At 38.2% G+C, this 14,738-nt stretch overlaps 1 protein-coding gene across 2 annotated transcripts; it reads left to right on the top strand.

Annotated features, from left to right (window-relative positions):
• Positions 1–1,126: 1,126 nt before the first annotated feature.
• On the top strand, positions 1,127–14,181 carry stx2b (syntaxin 2b). 2 transcript variants are annotated; one of them, XM_035659202.1, is made up of 11 exons: positions 1,127–1,445; positions 1,525–1,599; positions 1,688–1,787; positions 4,974–5,048; positions 5,141–5,214; positions 6,103–6,211; positions 9,315–9,388; positions 9,566–9,703; positions 10,502–10,612; positions 10,745–10,864; positions 12,249–14,181. In XM_035659202.1, the coding sequence occupies exons 1-10, from the start codon at positions 1,416–1,418 to the stop codon at positions 10,838–10,840; spliced, it is 882 nt and encodes a 293-aa protein (XP_035515095.1). In that variant the 5' UTR covers positions 1,127–1,415; the 3' UTR covers positions 10,841–10,864; positions 12,249–14,181. The 2 variants fall into 2 exon arrangements, with proteins under 2 accessions (XP_035515095.1, XP_035515096.1); XM_035659203.1 differs by lacking the exon at positions 10,745–10,864.
• The last annotated feature ends 557 nt before the right edge of the window (positions 14,182–14,738 follow it).

Genomic DNA, 14,738 nt, shown 5'->3' with positions numbered 1-14,738 from the left:
AATAATAATAATAATAAAAGAATAATTTAAAAAAAGAATCAATTCAGTGTTCTGGCATGAGGCAGAAAAACTTCAGAAGTTGCTCTTTCATGGTACAAATCTGCGCTTCCACGCAAGAAAACTGTAATCCGTGAACTTTATTCCTGCATGGAGCTAGTCCTTGAGTTTCTGTGGGTGCATCTGGAAACTGCAAGGAGGGTAGAGGAGCTGCGTGGACGCGTACTGGGCTCGCTGGACTGAACGTGGGAATTGCAAAACGTGATGTCATTTTTTGGATCTTCTGAGGAGGGGCGTCAGGGCTGTGCGTAAATGGCATTATTTGTGCGTAATTGGAGATTGCGCGGGGAATGAATGAGATCTGGATCGGTATCGTGCGGTCCAAATGCTGTTTAGATTTAAAAAAAAAAAAAAGGAAAAAACATCTCGTGTTAAACATTTTTGGTCTCATGACTTTTAGTTTGGATTTTGGGTTAAATTACAGGACAACACCCCGGACTCTCTGGGAACGACAGGGATGGTGTGCAGGATGGATGGTTACTGAAAGGCAGGCAGACCCAGAACTCACAGTTACAGTATCTGGATCACTAATTATAACTTTTTATGACCTGATTAATTAATTAATTTACTGAATCAGACTCATCTGCATGCAGGAATATCCAAAGAATACGCGTTAAATGAGGCTTGTGTTACTGTTTCTGACCGTTTGGAGGACAGCTTCAGGTGGGGGAGCTACCTGGAGCCCTTCTAGTCCCGTTACAGGCTTCCAAGCTCCTCTTGCACACATATCCAGGTAAACAGCGCCACCGTGTGGCCAAATAACCTACAGTTTAGTGGCCACCCAGCAGTCTATTATTCATTAAACCTTCTCGTATAACTGCCTGGTGGTGCGTTTGCTGTCAACCTTAAATTCATCACCTGGTAAATAAAATCACTGTGGCAGCAACTGTTTAACGGATGTAATATAATCTTATCTTTGTCTTCCAAAAATCTAATAGGATTTATTTTGTTTAGCACAATGGTCCGATCAAATTTAATTGAGGGTAGACTAGTTTCTCCCCCCTGAGGCGGAGAGAGAGAGGAGGAGGAGGAGAGGTGGGAGAAAAGGCGTTTCCCGAGGAAAGTGATATTGTGGACCTGTTACTGATCCTTTACGCGTTGGGAAATATCGACACAGCCGCGTTAGACTTTTATTTTGTAGAGCTTTTACTTTTTAAAGCTTCATTTTAGACTCAGTTTAGATTTGAATTTAAACTTTTAGTCCTGTTTTCCATAGTCTAAACCACCGCTGTTGATGTAGGCCTGCTGCGTCCACAGTAAGGTGGCTCAGTGTCAGTCTGCACATGGAGACTTACAGGATGACCCAGCGGCTCTTTTACTAGAATTATATCCTGGCAGGACACGAGCCGATCAGTGTGATGAAGGATCGACTGGCTGAGCTGACTGTTGTAAGTGTGTTTGTCTATAACTTCTGACTGTTTATACCTCGCCAGGTAAACTCAAAGACGTTATTTTTCATCCGTACAGAGCAGGACGCACGCAGAGGAGGATGTTGCAGTGACGGTGGACCGAGATGGCTTCATGGAGGGCTTTTTCAGAAGGGTGGGTGTCACTGCAGGACTGTGCGCAGGTTAGGGGAACATTCAAAGACACTGATGTGTGTGTGTTTTTTTTTTTTTTGTGGATGTAGGTGGAAGAAGTTCGGGGACTCATTGATAAGATCTCCTACCAAGTGGAGGAGGTGAGGAAGATGCACAGCATGATCCTGTCTGCACCCAACCCGGACGACAGTAAGTGTGACAGAGTGTGGTCGTCTTCTTTTGAACTTTTTATTTGTCATACAATTAAGTCTTACTTATCTTTACATGTGGATTTCATTAAATAGACATGTGAATAACAAAAGTAACACTGGAATAAATGCAGAAAAAGGCAGTTTTATCCAACGTGGTGATAAGTTTTTATTTTACTTTAATAGATTTTATATGATATCAAATACAAATCTGGATACAGATCCATAAACTTGTTGCAGGGAAATGTGATATTTCCAAATACAGGTCCTTTTTGTCCATTATAAAACAATAAACCTCATATAACTGAAGAGAACAATAAACAAACAATAAAATCATTGAGAAAAACACAGGAGACAAAGTTATTTCCTATGTTTTATCTCTTTTTTTTGGACAATGTTCGTATCCATATATCCATAAAAATGTCAGTTTTCAACTTCATAACAGACGACTCCATTGTTTTATATCGGCTCTCTATATCAAATCAAAATCAAGTTTATTTATATAGCACATTTAAACCACCAGAGTTGACCAAAATGGCAAAAAAATAAATATAAGGCAAATGACAGATATGTGCACAAATGTAAGAACAATATAAAAAGATATAAAATATAAAATCCACTAATAGCAACCAAAAGCCATAGAAAACATGTATCTCTTGAGTTTTGTCTTAAAAATGTCAATGGAGGGACAGCGTTTGAGGGAAAGTGGACGTTTTGGAGTTGCTGTTATGGGATTGTAGTCATTTCTTTGGCTATTAAAGCTTTAGTAACTTTTATAAAAATAAATAAATAAATAAATCATATTTGCTGAAGCTTTCACTACATCCTGACTGTAGTAAAAATTGGGTTCCTCTGGCTCCTCCGAGTGCTCCTAAAAGCATTTGCAAGACCACCACCAATTTCCAGAGTCTCACAGCGTCTGTATTTGACACCATGGGAATGAGACTCACCATCAGCTGTCTTTCTCTGCCCTGATTGGTTGCTTTCGTTCGGGCCCGGTGGATTCTTTCTAATGCCGTTAGGATCACTCGGAGGAGCCAGAAGAACCTGATTTTTTACACAGATTATCTGTCTCATTTACTACAATCAGTATGTAGTGAAAGCTTTAACAAAAAAAAAATATTGGTACAAAAAAGCTTTAAAGTCCTTAATAAATACGTTTTGTTTTTCACCATTTGATTTTGGGTCGAAGATTAATTTGTATAAAAAAGATTCTACTTGGTGGCCACAACCCCTAACCCCCAACATAATTTGAAAGGTTTTCCATATTTAGCTGTTATAAAATACCCAGTTTTTGGACCTTCCAGTCAGACATGCCTGTAGTTCTCAGGGGTTCATTTGTGCATTCAGTCATTTTGAGAACTTAGAGAACTGGAGTTTGACTCCTGTGTGAAAATACAACAAAGGTCTCACTTCCTTTGTTACATTTTCCTCCTCATTTTCAATGAATGCCGGAAACCTGTGAAGGAAACGGCTTTGATTTGCCCCCAAACCGTCACAAACCATTGTAATTTGTGCTCTGACTTGTCCTGTTAGGAGCCTTTCAACAGTCAAACATGCTGTCATTGGCAGATGTTTGCAGGCTCTGGTGTGTAACATAAAGTCAGTCTCACTTTTAAATGTGTTTTGCGGAAACGTTGCTGCAACAACTGCAAAACAAAACTGACATGGAACCAGTACCGATTTTCCTTCATATCCTACTTTTTTTTGCCAGTATGGACCTGAAATAAGTCTTAACACTGCAAAAAAGGAATCTCAAGAGAGTAAAAAAGCCTTGTTTCTAGTGAGTACTGTAATGAGTCTTGTCAAGCATGTTTTCCATCTGAAAAGTAAGATAAGAACTGTGTCTTAATAAGATATTCCAACTAATATTGAACTCGATTTAACTAGTAGCAACAGCGGTTGCATAATATCCCAGCAGAGGAACAAGATTGTTGTTCTTATTTTGAGAGCAAAACCACTCGCATGAAAATAACAGCTCAGTTTAAGAGAAAGTCGTTTAGTGTTGGAAATGAAGCAGTTGTTTAGTTTTTCATTGTTTTAATAATAAAAGGCTTCTGGTGCTGTAATTGAAGATTAAGATGAAGTATTTTTATTATGCTGTTTTTTTTAGAAATTGTATCTTATTGTAAGATTTTGTTGCTAATTATTCACCTTAGATTAAGGTAATTTAATTTCAGTTCAATAAAGTGACCAAAATACTTATTTTAATCATCTTAAATAACTGAGTTTTCATTGCTTGTAATAAGCACAACATGCTTAAATCTTGGTCAGTTTTTCTAGTTTTCAGTAGATCTTTGATTCTCCGCCCGAACCCGATGGGACCCGACACGACCCGCTGGGTTCAGGGACCGAAACTGCAGCCATAGATTGGGTTCTGGTTGGGCTCAGACAGCATAATTTATCGTTTTTTAAATATATATTTCATATTTTATTAATAATGAATGCAACTGTAATAAAGACTTAATTTGTTATTAATTATAAGCACAATGTAGTTTATCTTGTAATAAACTATTTCAATTATTTGTTTATTTATTTTAAGCGGAAATTCAAAGTTACGTTTGGGCCCAAAACTGCTTCCATGGTTCAGGCATGCACAGAATTTTCCTGGGCTCAGGTCAGATTTTTTGGGCCTGACCATAGGTCTAGTTTTAAGGCCCATTACAGTCTTTAAGTAGCTAGATTTTTATGCTAGCTTTAAGAGTCCTAGCCAAGCAAAACTGGCATTGTTTTTGCTCAATACAATTTAAAAAAAAAATTAAGATTTGGTTTGTCTGGCTGTTTTTGCAGTGGAATTACATTTACAGTGGTCTTAAAAAGTCTTAAACTGAACCTGCTGAAACCTTTATAAACCATGGATTTAAAGATGTGCTCGGTTCCTGGCTTTGTTCAGTGTCTGAGCTGAGACAAAGAGGCAGTTTATAGAGCCATGGCATCATCATCAGTGATTATGTCCAATGTAACACAGTAGGCTACGGTGTTTTAAGATCCATGACGTGGAAATTGCCACCAGGGAAAGAAAACAAAGGGCTTTGTGCTGTGTGACCTCCGCAATATTGCCTTGGGGTTGTTGCCAAGTTACAAGATGAAATCAGTGTAAATCCAATATTTACATGAGAGAGAGAGTCTTTATTTTTCTTCATCAGCAAACCAAATCTGACGTGTTTCCTATTTCTTTTGTTTAAAGGAACAAAGCATCAACTGGATATGCTGACCAACGACATTAAAGGGAATGCCAACGTGGTGCGAACTAAACTTAAATGTGAGTGGAACCGTGACGCGATTGTCACATTTTATTGACTGCGCCGTACAAAAGCTGCTGTTGTTTGAAAGTTTGTGTCTCTCCCTCTGAAGCCATGGAGCAGAGCATGCCCAAAGATGATGTAGCGAACAGATCCTCTGTTGACTTCAGGATCCAGAAAACACAGGTCAGGAAACAAGACCATCATCAGCCATCTGTAGGCTGTGCACAAACACCAGGAGGGGAACGGGGATAGGGATTTTGGATAGATTTAGCAGTTTTTAGCATTTAGCACCACCAAAAATTGAGAAATGGCGGCAAGTTTTATGACTTGCAAGCCAAAAGTTTTTTGTGCCTATTAAATATGTATTCTCATGGCTTAAAATTATTACCAATTATTTGATCTATGAGCCCAAAAATGTAGATACTGCACTCTATCTTTGTATTAGCATAAACCGATATATAGAGCCAGAGCGCTACACTACAGTCTGAGTGTCTTCTTCCTGAGAAAGTTACATTAAATCCATATTTCTTATTGTTTTGTGTGTAAAAAGTTGAAATACATGAGTAATTAAGAATGAATTAGCACAGTAACATCATTTCCTCTCTAGCTAGCTAGCGTTAGCACTGTAATATCCGAACTATTATAGTTATTATTCGTTATAGTTACTGCAGTTTTACATATTTTTTTCTCTAAAATAGAGCAAGATTGAACTTAAAAATAACTTAAAACATTTAAAAGTTAAATTTCAGTCATCACTTAATTTCTTAACTATAAATTGCAGTGACTGAGGTTTGCCTTTGTAGGGCAGTATAGACAGATAAGGAGCATAATCATCATTTACTATCAAATTCCTAACCTTACCTGCCACATTCCCGATTTTACAAGATGTTTTATTGACACAATGTCGTACCGTGCATACAAATACCTATTCAAACTAACTTTTAATTCCAACCATATAAGTGTCTTACAGTGTCGTACAGAACTGCTTTGTGGATCATTAAATCCTAAAAAAGTCTGCAGTCTGAAGTGCTCACATTGACCCTCTCTGTCCTCGCGTTCTCTTGTCCTCAGCACACGGTGCTGTCCAGGAAGTTTGTGGAGGTCATGACCCAGTACAACGAGACTCAAGTGTCCTTTCGGGAAAGAAGCAAAGGAAGGATCCAGAGGCAGCTGGAGATAAGTAAGTGACAAATAATGGACCCTCTTGAGGCCAGGAAACACGTGCCACATTTATAGAGAAGGCTTTGAAAAAAAAAAAGCCTAAAGAAAGCTTTAGACTCATAGTTATTAATTTATTTAAGCAGGAAAAAGACTGATTGAGGTTAAACAATCTCTTTTTCAGTGACAAACATAAAACAACCTAAAACAAAGAACATCTACAGACAGATGTATCTTTAGAATCGCTTTAAATGCTTAAAATCAGACCACCTCCTGAAGATTTAGGGGATTCTGCCACTGATTCAGAGCTGCATTAAACACATTCTTTTTGCATTTGAGTTCAGACTTTAGTGGAAATAAGTCCTTTTTGCCACTTTTTTGTAATAAGTAAGAAGGAAACCGTCCAAAAACAGCCTTATAAATAAGAATATGCCAGGTGGACAAGGCAGATTACTACATACATAAAATACACCTTTTTTTTAAACACATCAGTGGGTTGAATTTGGTTGCACGTTCAACATTTGTGCGAGATAAAAGAGAAACCCTGAAGCTGTGTTAGGACAGGATCCAGGAAACAGACGACACCGGTTTCCTCTCTGCCTCTATGGACGCCAACCTCAGTGTTAATAAACAGGCACCGGCAGCAGGATAGGAGGTTTTCACCTTTCTTAAAGATATCAAGCTTCTCTTTTGCACCAAAGTCACAACTGATCACTTCTAAAGACTAGATTTCAGTGTTTTGTGGGTTTTAATGGAACTTAAGTGACTAGTAGTTGTAGGGTTTTAGGGCTGTGTATTGGCAAGAATCTGGTGATACGATACACATCACTATATATATTTAAACATTTTGAGTGAAGGTTTTCCTAGTCGACTAGTTGTTGCACCTATATGATATTAACTTAATTATTTAAATATATATTCACAGTTTACCAGCTGCCTGTCCAAACTCGCTCCTCTTCCTTTTTATGAGAGATTTAGCACAATTAAAAACACATAACATACATTGTAAATAATTAGGGTGAATTAAGGGGGATTGGGACAGGAGGCTGAATGAGACAGTGTAACTATATAGGGTTAATGTTCTCTCCTGATGAGTAGAAATGAAAAAACTATAAATCTATACAAAATGTGGACATCATATTTCTATTTTTGGAATCGGGTTGTTTTATTTTGTTCCACAGTTTGGTTGAATAGGACAGTGCTCAAAGGCTTTGCTAATGCTGCATTATAGAAGCATTTTGTGTGCTCTGTGTGCTTTATTAGTGATTCCCAACCCAAAAGGGGTTGGTTCAGTTTACACAGAAAAGCAATGCCACGCTTCCTTGGGATATAATAGAACCCATTTTCCTCATCAAATGGGTAGTTAACTTCAGTATTACAGAAATGGATCATGTGTTGGGCTGTTTTCATTTATGGTAAGAAAGCCTCCCCCCATTTTTTGTTGGGCCATCTCTGCTGAGAATTACGTCGACAAACGTGATGCATAAAAGACGGTGTGTATCAGGTGCATTGTATTATGCACATATGAGTAACACGAGACGATAGCGCAAGGCAAAAAATAGGACTGTCTCCCACAGTCCCTGCAGGCCAGCATTAATGAGAGGCTCCAGTTCTCCTCGCCACAGACGGAAGAGCCTGATACTGGAGACGGCTCGCTGTGTTTGTGTTGCCCGGGATACGGGCAGAGGGCTCGGGCGCCTGTGTAACAGTAGTTCACCTGTCTTTGACACGGCCACACGAGCCTCGGCCTGCGCTGTCGGGAACCTACACCTTTTATTTACATCATTCAGAGGCTCGATGTGTGTTGATGTGTTGTAAAGGGAGGTGTGTTTTTTCTGTGCTCGGCTCCGTCTCTCGGAGGAATTCCCTTCGCGAAAAGGTGTGTGACATACAGTAAGCACCCGCGCACAGAGATCTGTCTCCCCAGGGAGGGCGTTGTGCAACAGGAGGCATGGCTCCAGGAAAAGCAAGCTTTCTGTTGATAGAGTTTCAGCAGCTGTTTCTCTGTGAGGGGCTGCTGGGTTCCTTTGTTTCTCAGACACTTCTAATCATAGTCACAAAATACAACACTGAGCCACGAATAAGCTGCAAACCACAGCAGGAAGTGACTTAAATTAAACGTGAAATTATCTAAATTAGCGGCCCGCTCATAAATGCATTGCATTGTTAGCGACTGTTGCACTGAGACTAGCACTCAAAATTCCTGAAAACCACCAGTTATTTGGCTCTTAAAAACACGCCAACAAACTGTTGCAGTGACTCCTGGAGTAACCCTCAGAGTGCCGCTGTCAAACACATTACCAGTTTTTTCCCATTTGGAATGAGGCTTTAATTTGTTGTTTGACTAAACAATAGATCTCGCACTACTTGGGGAGACGTCAGCATTGTGTTAGCAGCAGTGTCCCCTGGGTGGATAACAGACACATTATTTTTCTGTCAGCTCAATCGATAGAGCTACAATGAGGCTTCTTCTCCTCACGCAGCAGGCTTTATACACAGTGGCTTCACAACACTGCCAGACAAACGTATTATCCTGGGATTAAACACACAGCAGTGTACCCTGTGCCAGAGCTAAGCACAGACTTCTGTTGTTTTCAGTCTTGACTCTCACTGCTCTGCTCTGGGAGTTCTGTCAGAGTTATGTTTTTATTGTTTTCTTTTTAAAGTATGCTTCAAGAATGATGAACACAAGTCCCTAAATACAACAGAGTGTGTCAGATAATCAATTTTTAAGTCATAGACAACTGTTTAAAAGGTGGATGGCTCCACTTCCTCCCACTGTACAAAAATGAAGCAATTTTTACTATTCAGAGCCAGTGTCCAGTTGTGTAATACCCCAAATACCCAAAACATTTCTTTTAATGAGAATAAAATTGCTCTGTTTGGAGGGTAAATGGCACAACTACTTTTATTATCAATAATGGATCGAGAGGGTCCATATGTTGAAGCCAGATACTGAAAAACCAAAAAATCTTAGGACTGTCCCTTTAAGTGCTAGGAGCTAGCTGAGGGTAAACAGTTAAAGGAAGCAGCACGTCAGCAGCGCCATGTGTTTCCTTCCCACAAGTGTCTTTATTCATTGTGTGATGAATCAAATAATCACTGCCTGCTATTTATTATTTTAGCTGGAAGAGTGACCACCAATGAAGAACTAGAGAACATGTTAGAAAGTGGGAATCCATCAATCTTCACATCAGATGTAAGTTTCCCTTCATGCTTTCCTGTGCTGTGTCTCGTTATTGCCGGGTAAAAAGGTGTTAGTGCCATCTAGTGGCGGAGGAGGAGTAAATCTTTTGGGGTGTGGTTGTGTGCTGTCAGGCTGTGGCAGCTGGGAACATTTGTTTTATTTTACATTATCTCTCCCTTTCTCCCACAGATCATTTCGGATTCCCAGATCACACGTCAGGCTGTAAATGAGATCGAGTCTCGACACCAGGACATCATACGCTTGGAGACGAGCATCAGAGAGCTCCATGCGATGTTCATGGACATGGCAATGCTGGTAGAAACTCAGGTAACTAAATCTAACTGGAAGGTAAAAGTTACTCTTAAGCAGTTAGAAACTACGGCTGCGCAATTCATCAAAATATTATTCACAATATCACAATATGGCCAAATCGCAGAAGCTAAAATTTGTTGATAAATGTAAAATGGGACAAAAAGTATTATAATTAAGTACTTTCATGCTACAGAGATGCTCTGGCCTACAAATCGTGTTCTCCAGATGTAAGAAAACATGTTTTTTTGGTAAAGACCTCCCAAAAAATGTCACATCATTACAAGTTTAATATTTTTTTTCAGTGAAAATGAAAATGCAAAAATGATCATTCTCACTAATCATTAATCGTACTGCAATCAAAATATCTGGCAAAAATTGCACAGTATATACGGGGCGCCCTGGTAGGACACCCAGGCATCCTTGCTGCAGCAGCCATTGGTTTGAGTCCGGCCTGTACCTACCCGTACTATCAAATAAAGGCAAAAAGGGCCCAAAAACATTAAAATAGATTTGTATTTGTTTGAGTTTTTCACCCTCTTACAAACCTGACAAATTAAGTCTTTATTCTTTATTTTTAAATTGGATCCCCATTTGCTTCCACAAAGTGGTCCCTAGTCTTCCTGGGGTCCACACATAAACAATAACAATAAAAACACACGGTATCAGTAGAACAGGAAAATAGAAAGCAAGTCAAATATAAAACAAAAATGATTCTACATATAAAATGTTAGTCTCATTCGTCAGTGTCTAACGGTATCTACTCTGTGATCGTCTAACAGTATTATAAAAGTGTTCTGATTCTCTCATTTAAAGGGAGAAATGGTCAACAACATTGAAAACAACGTCTCCAACGCAGCCGAATACATCTGCAGTGCAAAGGAGGAGACCAAGAAAGCAGTGAGATACCAGAAAAAATCCCGGAGGGTATGTGTCCCTTTCTAATTCTGTGCTGCTAAATTGTCCCAAAATGAAAAATATCAGATGTACAAGATATATAAGTTTCTCTCACATGTGACCGCTTGAAAGTACCATGACAACCTCTTCTTCACTCGGCAGAAATACATTATCCTCGCCTTTGCTCTGTTGATCCTGCTTGCTGTCATTGCACTAATTGTTGGCCTGTCTGTTGGACTAACCAAACCACCTGTATGAGAACTGCTGCGATTACAGTGCGAGGTAACACCACATCCACAGCTCCCATTCATTAAACATTCATCCATCCATTCATGAATTAATGCATTCATTTTATTCAGAGGTTTAAATTAATAACTAATTGTACAATAACAATAAGCATTAATACATGTGTTTACAAATTGATTAATCTATAAATAAATAGACTAAATGGCAAAGTGATTCATTATTTCACATTTTCTTGGGAAATAAAGAGAGTTAGGGTCCTCCATAGTGTGTGGAGTAATGAGTTACTGTAGTTCAACTACTTTTGGCGATAACTATAATGTAACTAATTACATTTTCAAATTAAATAACACAATTACAATTACTGATATTTTATTTATGTGAGCTTTTTTTTCATTCATCAAATGTAAATAATTGTTGTCTAACTAGTGTAGCAAAGATCGGTTAATGTTTACATCCGTGTTCTTCTACCAACTCCTCCTGTTTACTAAGTATTATATAATTAATGGACAGAGCTTCCAGGTCTGTAAAGTGAAGCCAACGCGGACGTTTCTTAAATATGCATTCTACGTAATGACCAGCAGGGGGCAGCTCCACTGGCTGCAAAAAAAGTTAGTATTGAGTCTTATGGAGAAATGAGCCGACTTCTCAGTTGATTTATGAGCTCAGTAAACAGTTTCCTGATGAGTTTCTGGTCTCAGTCTCCAGTTCTCTAGTTTCAGGTCGTTCGTCCATGTACAGCATTGATGTTCATTTAGTAAATGATGTCCCATTTAAGTAAAATAGACCATTAAAGGAGGTTAGCTTTTAGGACGGGGCAACCTTGTGATTGACAGCTCATTCTCAGTGAGTCCGTCCTCAACGCACCAAACTCAGATCAAACGCTCAAACTAGCCAGTGCTGATCAGATATGGATCCAGATTCTGTTACTCACACTTACTACCAACAAAGACAATAAGTGTAGCTTACAGGTAGGAGCGCTAGTTGTTGCTGCCCCTGTCTGGAGTATTAATAACTAGATAAATGTGTCCCACAGCAATATTAAAATAATGTGTCTGACAGCTGTGTAAATTAATAATAGAATTGAAGCAGACATTTAAAAGTAACGCAAAAAGTTCCCCAGTAACTAATTACTTTTATATGCAACAATTGGTCAAATATTTCAGTTTATTTAGAGAGAACTGTAAGTAATTACTATTTTTCGGTAAGTTGTCCAACACTGATCCTCACAGTAATGTGTAAGACAGATAATCTCTTTGTCACAGTAAGACTCAATGATCAACTATCAGGATGTAATGAAAGTTTCAGCAAACAGGACAAAATATATCATTATAAAAGTTACCTAGTGCAGCTTTGAAGGATTTGTAATGCAGTTCTTCACCAGCAACACAGTCTGACCCCTCTTTTGTTCTCTTTTTTACAGAAACTTCTTTTCCTTGCTGTGTGCGTGGTAGCAGGTTTACTCCTTTTGCTCATCATCATAGTCGGAGTCTTTGAGTGACGGTGTTTACATGGGTCACAACCTCACAGCAGATGAAAAAACTCTTCATAATGAGATAAGTCATAGTAAGTCCTTCACTATCCAACAGCATTACACAGAGAGGATCTCCCGACCACAGCGAATTAAGTATAACGTGTGCGATCCGCTCACAACCTCATGATACACCGCCCTGGAGATTGTACAGCTAGAATAAACTGTGATACACTGAACACTGACAGCACATCAGATTAATACTCTGGTGTACGTTCTGTACTGCTGCCATTTTTTTCATGTTGGGTATCACTTTCAGACATTTCTTGGTCAAATGACTGTAAAGGAATAGTTTTACAATAGTTTGGGGAATAGGCTTATTTAGAGTTAGACTAAAACCAAAGGGAAACAGCTAGCCTGGGTCTGTCCTAAAGTAACAAAAATTACATGTTTAGGTTCAACAGGGACCTTGCAGACACTATAAACCACACACATTATCATCATTTGTAACAGCGAAAGCAGTAAAGCAGCTGCAGAGTCAGAACCACAAAAGGTGGCTTAGGAAAACAAAATCATTTAAAAAATACAAATATAGGTATTTAAGCAGCTATTAAACAGAAATAATGAGGATAATTTCATTTTTTCCCCAATTCAATTGGCTTTATTGGCTTTAATGTGTTGCCAAAGCACAATTATTATAATGAGAATTTAAAATTCAAAATTGACAAAAAACAGTCAAGAAAAAATAAAATAGATAATAAAATAGATACATGTATTGGAATAATATGTATATATACAGTATATAAGTAATTGAGTTATTATTCAATCAAATCAAGTAATTAGAAACAAGAGATGGCGTCACTGATGTATAAATTGTGTTTAATCTGCTAAACACTATATCTATACATCAATGTTGATATTTTTGAACCTCAAATTATAGTTTTTATATGTTTTATAACTTGAATCAATAAATAACTTCACTTCAAAATAAATGAATACATTTGTTGTTGAAGTTTAACTGCCTTCATGTTTGCGCTGCGGCTGCTGTTGGATATACTCGAGACTCACCAGGCGCAGTCACTTCCTGGAGTCTTGTTGTCATTGTGAGGTTGCCAGGCAACTAGTGGAGGCTCCAGGAAGTCACCGCTTCCAGCACGTAGCCCCCCTCATAAAAACAACAGTGTGTCATTTTTACACTTCTGTTTGCGTACGGATTAAACAAACAAGATATAATATGGTGGTTTATGGACCTCAGAACCAGGCTAGCTGTTTCCTTTCGTTTCATGTCTTTGTGCTAAGCTAAACTAAGCATATTTAGCGTACAGACTTGCGAATGGTATCAATCTTCTCATCGCACTCTTGCCAGGAAAGCAAATAGGTGTTTTTTTTTTCCGAAAACATCAAACTATTTCTTTAATATTGAATATATATTGCGACAATTGTAATTGTCTTTATAAACGGATTGTATAGTTTTGTGTTTACATGTTCACGTGTATGTTCTTGTCCTTTTGTATATTTACTGTAATTCATGTGAATGTAAAATGTAAAAGTACTGCAGCTCAGGAGTCCTTTAGAGGTAGAAATTATATAATTACTGTGCACATTCCTAGTTAACTGTGTCTCAGTCTGAAGAAATATTTTTAGAGCAATCAAATGGAAATCAGCAACCTTACAAAAGTGCCTCTTTGACATTTAATATAATTTATTGAACCGTATTTATCATGATCACTGTGTGTGTGATGACTGAAATATTAATTGTGAAAAAAGTCTGCAACGTAGGACTCTTGGATAATGTTATTTCAAGAGCACACATTTTAATTTTTTTATGTTTTTTTTAAGTTATATCTTGTATTTTATATTGACACTGAATAATAAAGTGGTGTAATTAAAAAATAAAGAGTAATAAGTCTTTGCAGAATGCAGGTTTTGTTTATTTCGTAGGTGATAACGTTGAATTTATTAGTCATAAATACACTCCAGATATTCTAAATACATAAATACTTTGAATTTGTCAGCCTGGATTAAGGTTTTTTCCTCTGCTCTTGCAACTCTCCGAACATTTGGAGGTTCGGTTTGTTTACAGGAAAACAGAAAGAAACAGGGTGCTGTTTACTTCAGGACTAATGAGCACTTTGCACAAAGCGCTTGACTTCCGTGTAATCAAGCAAACAAGATTAGTGAACAAAGTGGAAGCAGGTCCCCCGAGGGCGAGTTCTTTTCTCTCTTTGGATTAGATCAAAGGAAATTTGAGAGGTGCACGTAAGGTGAAATGCCAGTGAATGTCCTTAAAATCTGTACATGGGGGGTGTTTCCAGGTCAGTGAGCACGACATCCTAAATGTCAAGTCAACTGATATTATGAACTGTGATTAAACTTGGACGTGGCGCTTTATTTTCGTGAGTAATTGCCGTGGAAAGATGTACATGCTGAAATTATATTTAT

The sequence above is a fragment of the Morone saxatilis genome, unplaced genomic scaffold (assembly GCF_004916995.1).
Source record: "Morone saxatilis isolate NCDOM2014 unplaced genomic scaffold, NCSU_SB_2.0 Contig16, whole genome shotgun sequence".
NCBI lineage: Eukaryota > Metazoa > Chordata > Actinopteri > Moronidae > Morone > Morone saxatilis.
The sequence above is the reverse complement of the archived record's forward strand: the minus strand, read 5'-3'. Positions and strand labels throughout refer to the sequence as shown.